Source organism: Pseudophryne corroboree, chromosome 1, assembly GCF_028390025.1.
Source record: "Pseudophryne corroboree isolate aPseCor3 chromosome 1, aPseCor3.hap2, whole genome shotgun sequence".
NCBI lineage: Eukaryota > Metazoa > Chordata > Amphibia > Anura > Myobatrachidae > Pseudophryne > Pseudophryne corroboree.
The window spans coordinates 500,854,730-500,874,047 of NC_086444.1; the positions used below are offsets into that span (position 1 = coordinate 500,854,730).

At 47.4% G+C, this 19,318-nt stretch overlaps 1 protein-coding gene across 2 annotated transcripts in view; it reads left to right on the forward strand.

Moving 5' to 3' along the window:
• TRPM6 (transient receptor potential cation channel subfamily M member 6) overlaps positions 1-19,318 on the forward strand; it is a 527,875-nt gene that overhangs the window by 266,766 nt on the left and 241,791 nt on the right. For both annotated transcript variants that reach the window (XM_063913863.1, XM_063913865.1), the window contains exon 13: positions 16,920-16,973. In XM_063913863.1, coding sequence (XP_063769933.1) covers positions 16,920-16,973 — 54 coding nt within the window. The remainder of the gene's footprint in view (positions 1-16,919; positions 16,974-19,318) is intronic.

The window sequence follows — 19,318 nt, forward strand, 5'->3', positions numbered from 1 at the left end:
GACGGAGCAGATTGCCTGTAATAGTGATGTCACCCCCTAGGAGGTCGACACCTGAGTGGATGAACTGTTGGAAGAAATTACGTGACAGTGTCAGCTCTGTATAAAAGACAGTGGTTGACATGAGACAGCCGGCTACTCAGCTTGTGCCTGTCCAGACGTCTCATAGGCCGTCAGGGGCTATAAAGCGCCCGTTACCTCAAATGGCAGATATAGACGCCGACACGGATACTGACTCCAGTGTCGACGGTGAAGAGACAAATGTGACTTCCAGTAGGGCCACACATTACACGATTGAGGCAATGAAAAATGTTTTACACATTTCTGATAATACGAGTACCACCAAAAAAAAAAAGGGGTATTATCTTCGGTGAGGAAAAACTACCTGTAGTTTTCCTAAATCTGAGAAATTAAATGAGGTGTGTGATGATGCGTGGGTTTCCCCCGATAACAATTTCTAAAATGTTATTGGCATTATATCCTTTCCCGCCAGAGGTTAGGGTGCGTTGGGAAACACCCCCTAGGGTGGATAAAGCGCTCACACGCTTGTAAGGGCTCTATCCTCTCCTGAGATGGCCGCCCTTAAGGATCCTGCTGATAGAAAGCAGGAGGGTATCCTAAAATGTATTTACACACATACTGGTTTTATACTGCGACCAGCAATCGCCTCAGCCTGGATGTGCAGTGCTGGGTTGGCGTGGTCGGATTCCCTGACTGAAAATATTGATACCCTAGATAGGGACAGTATATTTTTGCCTATAGAGCATTTGAAAGATGCATTTCTATATATGCGTGATGCACAGCGGAATATTTGCCGACTGGCATCAAGTCTAAGTGCGTTGTCCATTTCTACCAGTAGAGGGTTATGGACACGTCAGTGGTCAGGTGATGCGTATTCCAAACGGCATTTGGAAGTATTGCCTTATTAAGGGGAGGAGTTATTTGGGGTCGGTCTTTCAGACCTGGTGGCCACAGCAACAGCTGGGAAATCCACGTTTGTACCCCAGGTCGCCTCTCAACATGAGAAGGCGCCGTATTATCAGGCGCAGTCTTTTCGTGGATAAGCGGGCAAAAGGTTCCTCATTTCTGCCCCGTGACAGAGGGAGAGGAAAAAGGCTGCAGAAATCAGCCAGTTCCCAGGAACAGAAACCCTCTCCCGCCTCTGCCAAGCCCTCAGTATACGCTGGGGCTTTACAAGCAGAATCAGGCACGGTGGGGGGGCCCGTCTCAATGAATTTCAGCGCGAAGTGGGCTCACTCGCAAGTAGACCATTGGATCCTTCAGGTGATATCTCAGGGGTACAAATTAGAATTCGAGACGTCTCCCCCTCGCCGTTTCCTAAAGTCGGCTTTACCGATGTCTCCTTCTGACAGGGAGACAGTTTTGGAAGCCATTCACAAGCTGTATTCCCAGCAGGTGATAATCAATATACCCCTCCTGCAACAGGGAACGGGATATTATTCCACACTGTTGTGGTACCGAAGCCGGACGGCTCGGTGAGACCGATTCTAAATCTAAAATCTTTGAACACTTACATACAGAGGTTCAAATTCAAGATTGAGTCACTCAGAGCAGTGATTGCGAACCTGGAAGAAGGGGACTACATGATGTCTCGGGACATCAAGGATGCTTACCTTCATGTCAAAATTTACCCTTCTCACCAAGGGTACCTCAGGTTTATGGTACAGAACTGTCACTATCAGTTCAGACGCTGCCGTATGGATGGTCCACGGCACCCCGGGTCTTTACCAAGGTAATGGCCGAAATGATGATATTCCTTCAAAGGAAGGGAATTTTAGTTATCCCTTACTTGGACAATTCCCTGATAAGGGTAAGATCCAGGGAACAGTTGGAGGTCGGTGTAGCACTATCTCAGGTAGTGTTGCTGCAGCACGGTTGGATTCTCAATATTCCAAAATCGCAGCTGGTTCCGACGACTTGTCTTCTGTTCCTAGGGATGATCCTGGACACAGTCCAGAAAAAGGTGTTTCTCCCGGAGGAGAAAGCCAGGGAGTTATCCGAGCTAGTCAGGAACCTCCTAAAACCGAGCCAAGTCTCAGTGCATCAATGCACAAGGGTTCTGGGTAAAATGGTGGCTTCCTACGAAGCAATCCCATTCGGCAGATTCCACGCAAGAACTTTCCAGTGGGACCTGCTGGACAAATGGTCCGGGTCGTATCTTCAGATGCATCAGCGGATAACCTTGTCACCAAGGACAAGGGTGTCCCTCCTGTGGTGGTTGCAGAGTGCTCATCTTCTAGAGGGCCGCAGATTCGGCATTCAGGACTGGGTCCTGGTAACCACGGATGCCAGCCTGCGAGGCTGGGGAGCAGTCACAAAGGGAAGGAATATCCAGGACTTATGGTCAAGCCTGGAGACATCACTTCACATAAATATCCTGAAGCTAAGGGACATTTACAATGCTCTAAGCTTAGCAAGACCTCTGCTTCAAGGTCAGCCGGTGTTGATCCAGTCGGACAACATCACGGCAGTCACCCACGTAAACAGACAGGGTGGCACAAGAAGCAGGAGGGCAATGGCAGAAGCTGCAAGGATTCTTCGCTGGGCGGAAAATCATGGGATAGCACTGTCAGCAGTATTCATTCCGGGAGTGGACAACTGGGAAGCAGACTTCCTCAGCAGGCACGACCTCCACCCGGGAGAGTGGGGACTTCACCCAGAAGTCTTCCACATGATTATAAACCGTTGGGAAAAACTCGACAGGTATTGCGCCAGGTCCAGGGACCCTCAGGCAATAGCTGTAGACGCTCTGGTAACACCGTGGGTGTACCAGTCAGGGTATGTGTTCCCTCCTCTGCCTCTCATACCCAAGGTACTGAGATTGATAAGATGGTGAAGAGTAAGCACTATATTCGTGGCTCCGGATTGGCCAAGAAGGACTTGGTAACCGGAACTTCAAGAGATGCTCACGGAGGATCCGTGGCCTCTACCTCTAAGAAGGGACCTGCTCCAGCAAGGACCCTGTCTGTTCCAAGACTTACCGCGGCTGCGTTTGACGGCATGGCGGTTGAACGCCAGATCCTGAAGGAAAAAGGGCATTCCGGATGAAGTCATCCCTATCCTGATCAAAGCCAGGAAGGATGTAACCGCAAAAACATTATCACCGCAATTGGCGAAAATATGTTGCGTGGTGCGAGGCCAGTAAGGCCCGACGGTGGAAATTCAACTGGGTCGATTCCTACATTTCCTGCAAACAGGAGTGTCTATGGGCCTGAAATTGGGGTCCATTAAGGTTCAAATTTCGTCCCTGTCAATTTTCTTCCAAAAAGAACTAGCTTCAGTCCCTGAAGTTCAGACGTTTGTAAAAGGGGTACTGCATATACAGCCTCCTTTTGTGCCTCCAGTGGCACTTTGGGATCTCAATGTAGTTTTGGGTTCCAAAAGTCACATTGGTTTGAACCACTTAAATCTGTGGAGTTACAATATCTCACATGGAAAGTGGTCATGCTGTTGTCCCTGCCCTGGGCCAGGCGCGTGTCAGAATTGGCGGCTTTATCCTGAAAAAGCCCTTATCTGATGTTCCATTCGGACAGGGCGAAATTGAGGACTCGTCCTCAGTTTCTCCCTAAGGTGGTTTCAGCGTTTCACCTGAACCAACCTATTTGTGGTGCCTGCGGCTACTAGGGACTTGGAGGATTCCAAGTTGCTGGACGTAGTCAGGGCCCTGAAAATATATGTTTCCAGGACGGCTGGAGTCAGAAAATCTGACTCGCTGTTTATCCTGTATGCACCCAACAAGCTGGGTGCTCCTGCTTCTAAGCAGACGATTGCTCGTTGGATTTGTAGTACAATTCAGCTTGCACATTCTGTGGCAGGCCTGCCACAGCCAAAATCTGTAAAACAATGCACAAGAAAATAAGGGATCCCTTCTGCGCTCATCCAACAACAATAAACAGTAATGCAATAAATGATAGGTTCCCAATGGATAAGTCTATGACTAAATTATAGTCTCTTTTAGTTCTTATACAAAGCGGAAGTGCTGGATGTAGGGAGACTCAATGCATACCGTACTCACAAGGAGTCGTGGTATGTCCCGCATGTAGAGGTGTCTTAAGTCGCTTGGTTCTTCTTTACCTTCTCCGAGGTGGAAAGTTCTTATCCTCGTAGTTGGATGACCTTAAATGCAGAGATCTGACCCATCTGTGTCTGTCCTGTGCCGCTGTATGTACATCGGGTGACAGCAGCCCATGTGCCGGGGGGAGAGCATGAAAGGGCACGCTGACAGTAGGGAGAGAGCCGGGGCTGGCGGGCGACCTGCTGTCTGTCACCTGACGCCCTGTGTGTGCGGTAGCAGCGCCGGCACTGGAGGGAGCGCTGTGACACTGGCAGGAGAATGGGGAATTCCCACACCGGGAGCGGGGCCCGGGCCGACTGGGGAAAAATGATTTTTTTCCCAGTCGGCCCGGGCCCCGCTCCCGGTGTGGGAATTCCCCATTCTCCTGCCAGTGTCACAGCGCTCCCTCCAGTGCCGGCGCTGCTACCGCACACACAGGGCGTCAGGTGACAGACAGCAGGTCGCCCGCCAGCCCCGGCTCTCTCCCTACTGTCAGCGTGCCCTTTCATGCTCTCCCCCCGGCACATGGGCTGCTGTCACCCGATGTACATACAGCGGCACAGGACAGACACAGATGGGTCAGATCTCTGCATTTAAGGTCATCCAACTACGAGGATAAGAACTTTCCACCTCGGAGAAGGTAAAGAAGAACCAAGCGACTTAAGACACCTCTACATGCGGGACATACCACGACTCCTTGTGAGTACGGTATGCATTGAGTCTCCCTACATCCAGCACTTCCGCTTTGTATAAGAACTAAAAGAGACTATAATTTAGTCATAGACTTATCCATTGGGAACCTATCATTTATTGCATTACTGTTTATTGTTGTTGGATGAGCGCAGAAGGGATCCCTTATTTTCTTGTGCTTTGTGTTCCAGGGTGATTGAGTGATCATCTGTTGGTATCCCTACTGCAGCTCTCTGAGGCGCAGCAGTCCTCTACCTCCCCTTTTTTAGACAAAATCTGTAAAAGCCCATTCCACACGGAAAGTGGGCTCATCTTGGGCGGCTGCCCGAGGGGTCTCGGCTTTACAACTTTGCCGAGCTGCTACTTGGTCAGGGGCAAACACGTTTGCTAAATTCTACAAATTTGATACCCTGGCTGAGGAGGACCTGGAGTTTTCTCATTCGGTGCTGCAGAGTCATCCGCACTCTCCCGCCCGTTTGGGAGCTTTGGTATAATCCCCATGGTCCTTTCGGAGTCCCCAGCATCCACTAGGACGTTAGAGAAAATAAGAATTTACTTACCGATAATTCTATTTCTCATAGTCCGTAGTGGATGCTGGGCGCCCATCCCAAGTGCGGATTGTCTGCATTACTTGTACATAGTTATTGTTACAAAAATCGGGTTTTTTGTTGTTGTGAGCCATCTTTTCAGAGGCTCCTTCTGTTATCATGCTGTTAACTGGGTTCAGATCACAAGTTGTACGGTGTGATTGGTGTGGCTGGTAAGAGTCTTACCCGGGATTCAAGATCCTTCCTTATTGTGTACGCTCGTCCGGGCACAGTATCCTAACTGAGGCTTGGAGGAGGGTCATGGGGGGAGGAGCCAGTGCACACCAGATAGTCCTAAAGCTTTCTTTAGATGTGCCCAGTCTCCTGCGGAGCCGCTATTCCCCCTGTGGTCCTTTCGGAGTCCCCAGCATCCACTACGGACTATGAGAAATAGAATTATCGGTAAGTAAATTCTTATTTTCAAATTCAATAAAAATATATATGACAGTGGTGGCACCCAGCGCACCAGCACAAGTCCATCTGTCCCACGGGCCACTGCAGTTTTAGTGTTAGAGGGCCGCCCGCTGCATACAGTATATCGAACTAGCTGCAGGAGGCCGTCAACTGTAGCTGCTACAGGCTGCGTCCGCTTCCGACCGCTCTCACTGTGCTATAATACTATTGGGCAGCGGGGCGACCAACTCTTTAGTTCAGTCTCATAGCAGAAGCAGCACGATCGCGACAAGACCAGCTTGGCTGCGCACCACTGCAGGGAAAAAGAGAGCAAGATAGGAACAACAATTTTACACCAAAATAAAGAAGGTAATTTTGCTTTCGCTGCCAAAGGGAGTGCTATGGTGGGGGGACAGTTGAGGAGCGGCGGTGTGGACATTGAGAGTGCTGAGGCATGGGAAGGTAGAGTACTTTAGCGTGGACATTGAGGGAGGAGGGGTAGTGCTGACGGGGGACATTGAAGGGGCTGAGGCGTGGAAAGGGAGAGTACTTTATGGTGGACATTGAAGGGGAGGGGGAGTGCTGGAGGGGGACATTGGAGGGATTAGGGAGAGTGATGTGCTGTTGAAGGTAGAAGCACTTTGAGGTGGACATTGAAGGGACTGAAGGTGCTTGAGGTGGACAGTGAAGGCGAGGGGAGAAAATTGAAGTAGAAATTACTTCACAGAGAGGGTAGTGGTTAAGTGGAATAGCCTCCTGTTAGAGGTGGTAGAGGCTAAGACAGTAGAGCAAAAACATGCTTGGAATAGGCATATGAATATCCTTACAAAGAACTAAGGCTAAAGTGTTGAGATTACCTAAAGAATAAAAAAAAGGGGCAGACTAGACTGGCCAAGTGGGTCTTATCTGCTGTCAAATTCTATGTTTCTATGTTTTAACTGTGACATTGAAGTGAGTGAGGAATTCTCTGAGGTGGACCATAAAGGGCGTAGTGCTGTGAGGGAGTAAATGCTGAGAGGGGGTCAGCGTGTACTGTTGGGGGCAGCGTGTGAGCTGTGATGGGGTAATTGAGGGAGGGGGTCAGTGAAAGGAAAATGAGTGCTGTCAGATGGGGTCAGTGAGTGCACTGAGGTGGACAGCGAGTGCTTTTAGGGGGCAAGTGAGGGGTCAGTGTGTGCTGTGGGAGGTAATAAGTGAGATGTCAGGGGGTCAGTGAGTGCTGTGGGAGTCAATAAGTGATATGTAAGGGGGTTAGTGTGTGCTGTGGGGGGGGCAATAAGTGAGATATGAGGAGGTTAGTGAGTGCTGTGGGGGGGCAATAAGTGAGATGTAAGGGGGTTAGTGTGTGCTGTGGGGGGGGCAATAAGTGAGATATGAGGAGGTTAGTGAGTGCTGTGGGGGGGCAATAAGTAAGATGTAAGGGGGTTAGTGTGTGCTGTGGGGGGGGCAATAAGTGAGATATGAGGAGGTTAGTGAGTGCTGTGGGGGGGCAATAAGTGAGATGTAAGGGGGTCAGTGTGTGCTGTGGGAGGCAATAAGTGAGATGTCAAGGGTTCAGTGAGTACTGTGGGAGGCAATACGTGATATGTAATGGGGTCAGTGTGTGCTGTGGGGGGCAATAAGCGAGATCTGAGGGGGTTAGTGAGTTCTCTGGGGGGCAATAAGTGAGATGTAAGGGGGTCAGTGTGTGCCGTGGGGGGGGGCAATATGTGATATGTAATGGGGTCAGTGTGTGCTGTGGGGGGCATTAAGTGAGATGTGAGGGAGTCAGTGAGTGCTGTGGGGGCAATAAGTGAGATGTGAGGGGGTTAGTGAGTGCTGTGGGGGGCAATAAGCGAGATCTGAGGGGGTTAGTGAGTTTTCTGGGGGGCAATAAGTGAGATGTAAGTGGGTCAGTGTGTGCTGTGTGGGGGGGGGGCAATATGTGATATGTAATGGGGTCAGTGTGTGCTGTGGGGGGCAATAAGCGAGATCTGAGGGGGTTAGTGAGTTCTCTGGAGGGCAATAAGTGAGATGTAAGGGGGTCAGTGTGTGCTGTGGGGGGGGGGCAATATGTGATATGTAATGGGGTCAGTGTGTACTGTGGGGGGCATTAAGTGAGATGTGAGGGAGTCAGTGAGTGCTGTGGGGGCAATAAGTGAGATGTGAGGGGGTTAGTGAGTGTTGTGAGGGGCAATAAGTGAGATGTAAGGGGGTCAGTGTGTGCTGTGGGAAGCATGAAGTAAGATGTGAGGGAGTCAGTGAGTTCTGTGGGGGGCAATAAGTGAGATGTAAGGGGTCAGTGAGTGCTATGAGGTCAGTGTGTGCGGTCATGGCCTCAGTGTTATATGTTAGGAACTGGTAGTGAGAGAGAGCTATAGAGGGGGTAATGAGAGGCAGGGGACAGTGGCTTTCTGGTGGTCAGAATCCCAACAGTAAGTTCTTGGGGTTAGGTTTAGGGTTAGGCACTAGGGGGAGGGTTAGGGTTTGGCTGAGGGAGGGACGGTAAGGGTTAAACTGTGGGAGGGGTGGGTATAGGGGTACAGTTAAAATATTCACCGGGATCCGTCGGAATTCTGTAAATCTGAGTGCCACTGTCGGGATCCAAACTGCTGGGATTACAATAAAATCCGAGAGACAGCTATGGAGTGGTCAATCAGGGATATTTGCAGGTAGGACTAAATGAGACAGCAAGAATATATGCAGGAAGGGCTTGTAGAAAAGCTGGGGCCACCTGATTGCATTTGCCCTAAAGGCAGCCAGCGCCTGATGACAAAGATTATTAAGTTCACACTTTTCATTATTTCTTACTCCACCTAGCACTGGGATTCTTTCTTATTCCCACAACACTGGGATCCATTTTATTTAGGCACTGTCTCTCATAACTTCTGAAAGACTAATGGTGCCCATACACTTGTGCAATGCCCCGCGACGTGACATCGCACCGGCAGTTAGGGCAGATGGGGCATCGCACCAGCAGTTCATGTGCAATGAAATCGCACCTGAACTGCCAAAGTGATTACCATGTGATAATGCGATAAATCGCATGGTAATCACTTGATCGGCACGTCACCGCCGAGTGGGAGAAGCCTCTGGTCGCTCTCGGCGGGCGCCCATTGCACATCGCAGTTTGATAATCACATGTGGTTTAAAAACCACATGCGATCCCACTGTGGTGCGAGAAATATTAAGTGCAGCACATACTATCTTGAGACGCGACATTCGAGCGGCGTGCCCGCGCATCGCGTCTCAAGGTACCTAAAATGTGCATACAATCCTTCGATTTCTCTCACAGATGAGGTCGAAATCGAAGAATAGCACCTAATATCTCACAAGTGTATGGGCATCATAAGGTGCATGATGGGCACCTTGGGGGTCATTCCGAGTTGTTCGCTCATTATATTTTTCTCGCAACGGAGCGATTAGTCGCTAATGCGCATGCGCAATGTCCGCAGTGCGACTGCGCCAAGTAAATTTGCTATGCAGATAGGTATTTTGCTCACGGCATTACAAGGTTTTTTCTTCGTTCTGGTGATCGTAATGTGATTGACAGGAAGTGGGTGTTTCTGGGCGGAAACTGGCCGTTTTATGGGTGTGTGCGAAAAAACGCTACAGTTTCTGGGAAAAACGCGGGAGTGGCTGGAGAACCAGTGTCTGGCCGAACGCTGGGAGTGTTTGTGACGTCAAACCAGGAACGAAACTGACTGAACTGATCGCAGTTGCCGAGTAAGTGTGGAGCTACTCAGAAACTGCTAAGAAGTGTCTATTTGCAATTTTGCTAATCTTTCGTTCGCAATTTTGATAAGCTAAGATTCACTCCCAGTAGGCGGCGGCTTAGCGTGTGCAAAGCTGCTAAAAGCAGCTTGCGAGCGAACAACTCGGAATGAGGGCCCTTATGCATTAAGGTGCCCATCATAAGGTGCATTATGGGCATCATAAGTGTATGGGCATCTATTTGCCCAGACACAGAGCCTCATTCTTCTACAGTATGCTTTACACTCCAAATTGTCTTGTCTGGTTCACAGAACATTTTTGACTGAAGACACTTTAAAATGTGTTTTTTTTCAAGTAAAGATGATCCCTTTCTTATATGCTTACTTTTTTGATCTAATAAAACTTTAGATCTGTTCTATCACCAGCATGTAATAATAGAATGTTCTGAAAGCACGATTCCCGCTATCCTTTGCTATTATCACCAATGTGGAAAAAAACTCTGGTACTGGTTTGGTCATTGTCACTACTTCTCACTCACACGTTAATGTATGTTCGGTGTCTACAACACATTAGTTTTAAAGAGGTTCTGTGACTACTGTATATAAACAGGTTTACCGTGTTGGGGAATTAGAAGAAGTATGAACTTTGTCTCATATTATAATTTTTTTTAAATGTGATAGTGCCACTTGTCACCGTATTCTATTTTTTGTTGTTATGTATTATTAAATTGTAAATTTTGGTCAAATGCATCTGTTGACAAGGCAGCTGATAATTATGAAAGTGATTCAAAGTAGACTATATAATTTTTCTGCAATAGGGTACACTGGTATTACACAGGGAATGTAGCGTTGGATCTTGATCCGAGGCACCAACAGGCTAAAGCTTTGACTGTTCCCAGGATGCACTGCACCGCCTCCTCTATATCCCCGCCTCCATGCACTGGAGCTCAGTTTGTAAGTTGTTGCCTGCAGTGCAGGCAGCTAACAGGGACGCAGCCCTGAAAAGAGCTTTTCTGACAAGAAAGAAGACTTCAAGGCCCTCACCTCCCCCAGCGGCGCCGTATTCTCCCGCGCCCTGGTTGCCGGGTACTTACAGCGGAGGCGCTCCGGTCTCATCAGGCACACATACCGCCGCTGCTCTCCTGGATCGTGTGACCGCACGATAGGGAGAAGGTAAGAGGACCCCCCAGGCGGGACCCACCGAAATCACGATCTGGTCGCGGTCTCCGAAGACGGACCGCGCTGCTTGCGTGGACACTGGCCGTGCAGGGACCCCACTATATCCACCAGGGCAAGGAGCGCAGGTCAGATTTACTAAAATCCGTTTAGTAAGGCTCCATAGTACCCAGTGGTGAAGTCAAGGCTCTGACCTGTGGCACCTCCCCCAGCCCCAGGCGCCATCTACAGCAGATCTTCCCGCCCAGATGCTGCATCTCTCTCTCTCCCTCACTCCCTGTCAGCGTTTGGGCGCCATTACACAGAGCTGAGCTGATTCTGGGACTGCTGGGCACTGCCTCCTCTGTAAAGCCACCTGCCTCATCAGCGCTGTGCATTTACAGGACACTAAGGGTGTGTACACACGGTGAGATCCTTGCTATGTTCGATTTTTACTTGCGATTTCCCTTGAACTCCCCGGAGCCCAGATAGGACAGATTTTGACTATCTTTTCTTGAGATCTGTGTGTGTGTGCTTAAGATTTTGGCTTATGTGAGATTTTGGCTTATGTGAGATGTCACTGACATGTGAGATGAACTAGATACAGTACACGATCTAGCAAGGATTGACTGCACAGTCTATCTTTTCTTGCGATGCCGACCTGGCGGGGCCGCGCATCGGGATCGCAAGGTGACTTTCACCTTGCGATTTGTACTAACTTTCCTTGCGATTTTGACTATATAGTCAAAATCTCAAGAAAAAATCTCACCGTGTGTACACACCTTAAGTATTCTACATGTCGTTTAGACAGTGTTAGTTAAGAACAAGTGCAAAACTATAGGGATATTTAGTACAAGTATCCTGTGATATACATCCAGTATTTACTGTGCATTGTTATCTCTGTATACTTAAATAGCTTTACTGAGTATTGCTAGTCCAGTGCAGTGTTATTGTTGTTTGTAATAATTTCTGCGATGTACAGTACATGCGACTGTGTGTGCCAAAAGCTGCTGTGTGGTTCCTATTCCATGCATCTCACACATATTGCTATCCCTATATTCTGTACCCTGACGGGGCTAAGTGCATAAGGGTCATATATATATATATATATATATATATATATATATTTCACAGGATATACTGTTTGGTATTTTTCTCTGTGTATATCAGTCACCTTATACCACTTAAATACCTTGTTTGTGATCTGCATTGTAATCACACTCCACAGGTTTTTTTTTGTCAGGTACTGTGTCTGGCTATATTGTACTGTTACGCCCTAAATCTACATTCTCCAATAATGTCTGCATTACAGGGCGGGAGATCTGTGGCTGATCCTGCGTCATGCAGTGCTGATGCCACGGATTTATCTGAGGAAATATTCCAGCTGAGGGTCCAGGAATTGTGAGTTCTGTACCCCTCGGTCAGCCTGCAGCACCGGTGACACACCAAGACCCACCTTGGGCTGCTTTTCTAATCTAGTAATAGTAACGAGACTTGCGCCCCCTGTGAGACCTACTGTGCCTGTACAATCACATATTGTCCCTGTGGGTGGATTCTCTGTTAACTCAGTTACAGCAGTTAAATCAGTCCTTGTTCAAACAAAAGCCTGACCCTCGCCCCCTAGGACCAAAGGGTCATCTAAGCGGGCCATTTCTTCCTCGCAATCCACGCATGTTTTGGATACTTCATCCGATGAAGATGGCGTATATACTGACCAATCAGACACTGATGCAGATGCTTCTGATGGGGAATCTACAACACAGGTGGATGTTCCTGACCACTTGGAGGCTATCAGATCGATGATGATATTGACCCTCCATGTACGTCTAAGAAACCTGATAAGTTCAAACGTCAGAAGGTTACTAAATTAGTTTTGCCACATTCTGACCATTTAGTTGACATACGTCAGGAATCCTGGGAGTCTCCAGGAAAGAAATTCTCTCTGTCTAAAAAGATGCTAGCTCGTTATCCCCTTGCTGCAGAGTTAAGTAAAAATTGGGAAACACCGTCGCTGGTGGACTCACATGTGGCACGTCTGGTGGTGTCTTCTACTCTGCCTCTCACCACCATCACCTCTCTGAAGGAACCAACGGATAAGCGTGTGGAGGGTTGCTTGAAGTCTATTTACACTCTTGCGGGTGCTGTGCATAGACATACTATAGCGGCTTCTTGGGCTGCAAAAGCTATTGAAGCCTGGGTTCAAGAAGTTGAAGCGGAGCTACCTCCTAATTTTTCTGATAATGCCAGACAGTGTCTTTCATATATTACCACAGCCTCTCATTACATTCAGGAGGCGGCCTCTGATGCCGGTGTGCTGGTGGCCAAAGTGTCTACTACGTCCATTCTGGCTCACCAGATTATGGGGTTGCGGTCCTGGTCTGTGGATCTGAACTCTAAAAATACCTCAGAGGTTATCCCTTTTAAGGTAAGCATCCTTTTTGGGGAAGATCTGAACAAGATTATTGCTGACTTAGCGTCTGCTAAAACTACATGTCTGCCGAGTACTAATCCTTCGGCTCCGAAGGCTAAGAGTACCACCTTTCGTTCCTTTCAACCTCCAAGTAAAGCAAAGGGTCAGGCGTACCCAAAACAGGCTCGGATTTCCAAAACCTCTAAGCCCAAACCTAAACGTTCCTGGGCTGCCCGTCAGCCTGCTTCCAAACATGACAAGCCTGCTACATGATGGGGCGGGCCTCCCCCTGGGGACCCCAGGGTGGGAGGCAGACTTCTACGATTCACCCAGGTATGGTTACAGACCACTTCAGACGCCTAGGTTAGGTAAGTCGACACTCACGGATATGCCATCTCTTTCAAGAAACATCCCCCTCGCCAGTTTTGCTTGACAAATATCCCTTTGGATCCACTGAAAGCAATAACTCTACAATTGGTGGTACAATCCCTCCTGGACACAGTAGTGATAGTGCCGGTGCCTCTGGCTCAAAGAGGCAGAGGGTACTATTCAACACTGTTCCTTGTTCCGAAACAGAATGGATCCTCAAGGCCCATTCTCAACCTCAAGTCTTCAAATTCAGTATGGAAACTTTTCGCTCTATTGTTCTGGCCTTGGAGCCCAAGGACTATTTGGTATCCCTGGACATACAGGATGCTTACCTACATATACCTATGGCCATGTCGCATCAGCAATATCTGCGGTTTACTATTGTCAACCTACATTATCAGTTCCAAGCCTTGCCTTTTGGACTGACTACGGCTCCGCGAATCTTCACCAAGGTCATGGCGGTCATGACGGTCCTTCTCCACCGTCAGGGTATCAGGATCCTGCCGTATCTGGATGACTTGTTGATCCTGGCGAACTCCCCAGAGGTTCTCCGCCATCTGGAACTGACGGTCCAATTCCTGCAAGCAAGCCCACAGGTAGCTCATCAACTGGAAGAAGTCCTCGCTGGTTCCTGCTCAGAGCATGGTACACCTGGGGGCGTTACTCGACACACACAACCAACAGTTGTTCTTGTCTCCGGTGAAGGTCCTGAAACTTCAGGACAGGATACGATTCTTCCTCTCTCACCCTCATGTGTCGATACACTCGGCGATGCAAGTACTAAGCCTCATGGTGTCGGCTTTCGACATGGTAGAGTACGCTCAATTTAATTCTCTCCCTCTGCAGCGGTTAATCCTTTCCAAGTGGGACGGCCTGCCTCGCCGGATGAGGTCTCACATGATTTCTTTGACTCCGGAAGTTCGTCTGTCTCTGAGCTGGTGGCTCCAGGACCAACAATTGAGCTGGGGTTGTCCCTTCTGGATCTCCAACTGGGTCCTTCTAACGACAGATGCCAGTCTGCGGGGTTGGTGCACTGTGCTGGGGCAACAGTCTCTTCAGGGTCAGTGGACCAGGGAGGAATCTCTTCTTCCGATAAACATTCTGGAGTTGCAGGCAGTGTTCAATGCCCTGAAACTGGCCCTGCCTCTTGTACAGAACAGGCCTGTTCAAGTACAGTCGGACAATGCCACCATGGTGGCGTACATAAATCAAGGCGGCACTTTAAGCCGCATGGCAATGATGGAAGTGTCAAAGATTCTTCTATGGGCGGAACGCCATCTGCCAGCGATATCGGCAGTGTTCATTTTGGGGGTCCTCAACTGGGAAGTGGACTTCCTCAGTCATCAGGATGTACATGCCGGAGAGTGGAGCCTTCATCCGGAAGTCTTTCAACTCCTTTTGGACAAGTGGGGCCTACCAGATGTAGACCTGATGGCGTCTCGACACAATCGCAAGGTTTCGGTGGAGCAAGGACAAGGGATCCTCAAGCAGCGTTCGTGGACGCACTGGCAATTCCATGGAACTTTCGGCTGCCATAGTGTTCCCTCCGGTGTCTCTCCTGCCCAGGGTAATAAGGAAGTTCAAGCAAGAAGGAGGATTACTGCTTCTAATAACTCCAGCGTGGCCCAGACGGCATTGGTTCTCAGACCTGCAGGGTCTCTCGATAGAGCGTCCTCTTCTACTTCTGCAACGCCCAGACCTCCTCGTTCAGGGCCCTTGTGTCTACCAGGTTCTAGTCCGACTGACTTTGACGGTGTGGCTCTTGAAGCTTCACTCCTGAGGACCAAGGGATTTTCTGAGGTGGTCATTCAAACTATGTTGAAAGCCTGTAAACCGGCTTCGGCTCGGATTTATTATAGGGTCTGGAATTCTTACTTCACCTGGTGTGCGGCTAAGAATTATGATGCATACAGGTTCAGTACTGCCAAACTTTTGACTTTTCTGCAACAGGGCCTGGACTTAGGCCTTCGTCTGGCCTCCCTCAAGGTTCATATTTCAGCCTTGTCGGTATGGTTTCATAGAAAAATTGCGACTCTGCCTGACGTTCATACTTTCACTCAAGGCGTTTTAAAGATTTAACCTCCCTATGTCCCTCCTATGGCTCCTTGGGATTTGTCGGTTGTTCTGGATGCCCTACAGGAGTCTCCGTTTGAACCTCTTGAGTCTGTGAACCTTAAATGGCTTACACTTAAGGTCTTATTTTTGCTGGCTATTGCCTCTGCTAGAAGGGTTTCAGATTTGGGTGCCTTATCCTGTCGTCACCCTTTCTGATTTTTCACTGTGACCGTGCAGTTCTTATAACTCGCCCTTGTTATATGCATAAGGTGGTGTCGTCTTTCCACCTTAACCAAGAGATTGTGGTTCCAGCCTTTATCTCTCCTGGTTTGTCCTCCAAAGAATGGTCTTTGGATGTGGTACGGGATCTCCATATCTATGTGAAGAGAACCGCCTCTCTTAGGAGATCTGATTCTCTCTTTGTCCTTTTTGGTTTTCACAAACGTGACTAGCCTGCGAATATGCAGACCTTGACCAGATGTATTAGAATGGTGATTGCACAAGCTTATGTACAGGTTGGACTTCCAGCTCCTGCTACTATCAAGGCCCATTCTACTCGGTCTGTTGGACCTTCTTGGGCGGCCCACCGTGGCGTGTCCCTAGAACAATTGTGCAAGGCGGCTGCGTGGTCCTCAATGAACATGTTCATCAGGTTCTATGCCTTTGATTCTTCCTTTGGTCTCCGGGTTCTTGTGCCCGCTACAGTGCGTCTCCTCCCATGAGGAACTGCTTTAGGACATCCCCAATTTTATTCCCGGTGGAATACCAGTGTACCCCGCTGCAGAAAAAGAGATTTATGGTAAGACTTACTATTGTTAAATCTCTTCCTGCAAGGTACACTGGATTCCACAGGGTACCCACCCTGACGCACTTAGCTTCTTTGGGTTTGTATGACATTAGCCGCTGGTACCTTCTCCTGTTGTGAGAATATGGTTGTCTGTGGCTACTAACTACTGTTGTCTCTTTTACCTGCTACTGCATTGGACTGGTTAACAAAACTGAGCTCCAGTGCCTGGAGGCGGGGATATAGAGGAGGTGGTGCAGTGCATCCTGGGAATAGTCAAAGCTTTAGCATGTTGGTGCCTCGGATCAATATCCAACTCTACACCCCGATGTTATTCCCTGTGGAATCCAGTGTACCTCACAGAAAGAGAATTAAAAGTGGTAAGTCTTACCATAAATCTCCTTTTTATCTATTTACTTATGTATCGCATTACAGGTATTAGCAAATTAGGGACATACTGTATCTGGGATAATATATCCTAATACTCAATTATATTACTCTAAAAATTTAGCATCATTTAGGGAACTATCTTATAATGTGTCTATAGTATGAAAAAAATAAATAAATACATGAATTATGTAAAAATGTTCAAACATGCTTGCTATGATTTAATAAATAGTAAATAAATATGCTTCATGAGTGTTGTCTCCATATTGCTGCTTTATATACTATCATTTTACATTTATACTAATGTTTTTTTTCTGTATTACAGAAACAAGGACCAACAAACTTACTCTTACATAATCTTGTTGGAGATTTAAAGCAGGTACAATTTAAAAAAATTATTTTAGAACAATTAATTGAAGAAGGTTTGACCAACCTAAATCTTGAAGATCCATCTTGAATGTTCCTTCATTGTCACTTTCTCTACCTGCCTGACCCATCAACAGTCGCACTTTACAACAGCTCAGACTGACACAATTGTGTTCACAGCCTTATAGTCATACTTGCCTACTCTCCCGGAATGGCCGGGAGGCTCCCGAAAATCAGGTGACCCTCCCGGCCCCACGGAAGAGCAGGCAAGTCTCCCGATTCGCGGGGTCCCCCCTGCCCGTCCGCCCACTTAGTGTGTAAAGTGGGCGGTCCGGGCAGTCGATGACGCGATTCTTGCAGAATCGCGTCATCATAGCCACGCCCCCTGCAGTGTAATGCCGGTGATCGCGGCATTACAGAGCGAGGGCGTGGCTTAAAGGAGGCGTCATCGTGACCCCACCCTTGCTCCCTCCCCACCCGCCATTACTCCGCCTCCGGCCCACCCCCTCCTCTTCGTCACAACCTCCCCTGCCCGCCCTCTGAGCCGACCTGGCTGCTCTCTCCCGCAGAGAGCAGCCAGAATGTCAGCAACTATGCTTATAGTGCTGCTTACAAAATTGTGCAAATTAGGGGTAAGATCCGGCCACGTGGGGTCTGAGTTGTGGTGCCATTGCAACGGCAACTCGCACCCTCCACCTGCAATTGGATTGATCCTCTTTGTTTATTGAACCAATTGGTGAGAATTAAATACTGTAGTTGCACAGCTACATATGATGTAATAGTTAGCATTACTAAATAAAATAAAGATTCAGGCATCATTCAAATATGAGATAATCTATACGTTTGTGTTGATAAATGAACGAACACATAAATATTATAATATGTAATAATTAAAAAGTTTCCAACTTATCCATATAACATTTTGACTTCACTATGTTTGTTTGTTTATTATTATTATTATTATTATTAATATGTACTTTGGCATAAAGCAGCTGACACTGTTTGACTATGATGTTAGCTCACAGCAAATAAGTAAATTGTACATCTTTTGATTTGTGGTACTTTTGAGAAAATAATTTGCTGAAATAATCTGTTATATAAAGTACTCATTTTCCAATCTTTGAGTTACTCTTGTCTTAATAGTAAATGATTTTTTTCTGGACTGATTTTGCTTTTTTTTTTTAATGTACTGTAGTTTAACTTTTTCTTATGAGTACTTATACAGGCAGTCTTTATTAATCCATTACCAGATCTATTACAGTGTCACCTTAATCTGCTGTGGAATCCTTCAATAAGATTTATCTAGGTGAATTCAAGTTAGGAATGGCTATGCTAAGATACTGTATGTTTTGTTTCAGGGTTTTTTATGTTCAGTGCGGTCATACTTTTGCAACAAATGTTAATATTCCCATTAATATATTTCCCTTTGTTTTATTTATTTTGACACTGTGCAAGTCCACAATTTCTCTGTGATATCTGGCAAAAGGTCTCATATCATATGTGTGCTTCCAAAATGATCTAACAATTTGAAATCATTCAAACTAATAATAAATAAATAAACAAACAAATAAATAATATTGGTAATGCTGGCAAATGTTGATCTGCTTGTGTGGTTACCTTCCAACTGCAGTGATAGGCCCCATGGGGTGAATCCTGAATAGATGCACCTGCTCAGCCCAAACACTGGACAACTTGGTTTCTGTCAGTTTTTCCACTTTTAGTGCTTGTGTAGCCAAAAAGAATCCTGATCCTTTAGCTTGGCGATTGGACCGAGTGGCAGAATCCTACTATAGTTGGAATGAAAGATATATAATTTAGAGATAATACTGTGCAGGCACAATTATTCCAACATTAAAGTAATAAAAAGTGTAGACTACCATGCAAATGACTGTGGACCTCATTCAGTAAGGATTGCAAATTTTGCAAATCGCAATCCAGACGATTATCAAACGACTGCGCATCGTTCGCATTGCGCAAGTGCAAGTGAAAATAGAGACAGAACATGCGTACACATCGTTATCGCAGTGTAGCTGCTGTTTGACAGGAAGCCGGCATTTCTTGGTGGAAACCTGCCGTTTTCTTGGTGTGTCTGAAAAAACGCAGGCATGCCCAGGCATTTTAAAAGAGGGCCTCTGATGTCAGCGATGACCATTTCCAGCCTTTTGTGTAACAAGAATTGTGGACAATCTTGCCTGGCGCAGATAGGAAAATCTTTGCTGGTTTTGCGATCAGCCCGCATATTGCGATTTGATCACAATTTCTGCAATGGATGTTTTTTTCCCTCTATTTCTGGACTGCAACTATTTGATTGTAGCAACTGCTTTTTAGCAGAAATTGTGATCCTTACTGAATAAGATC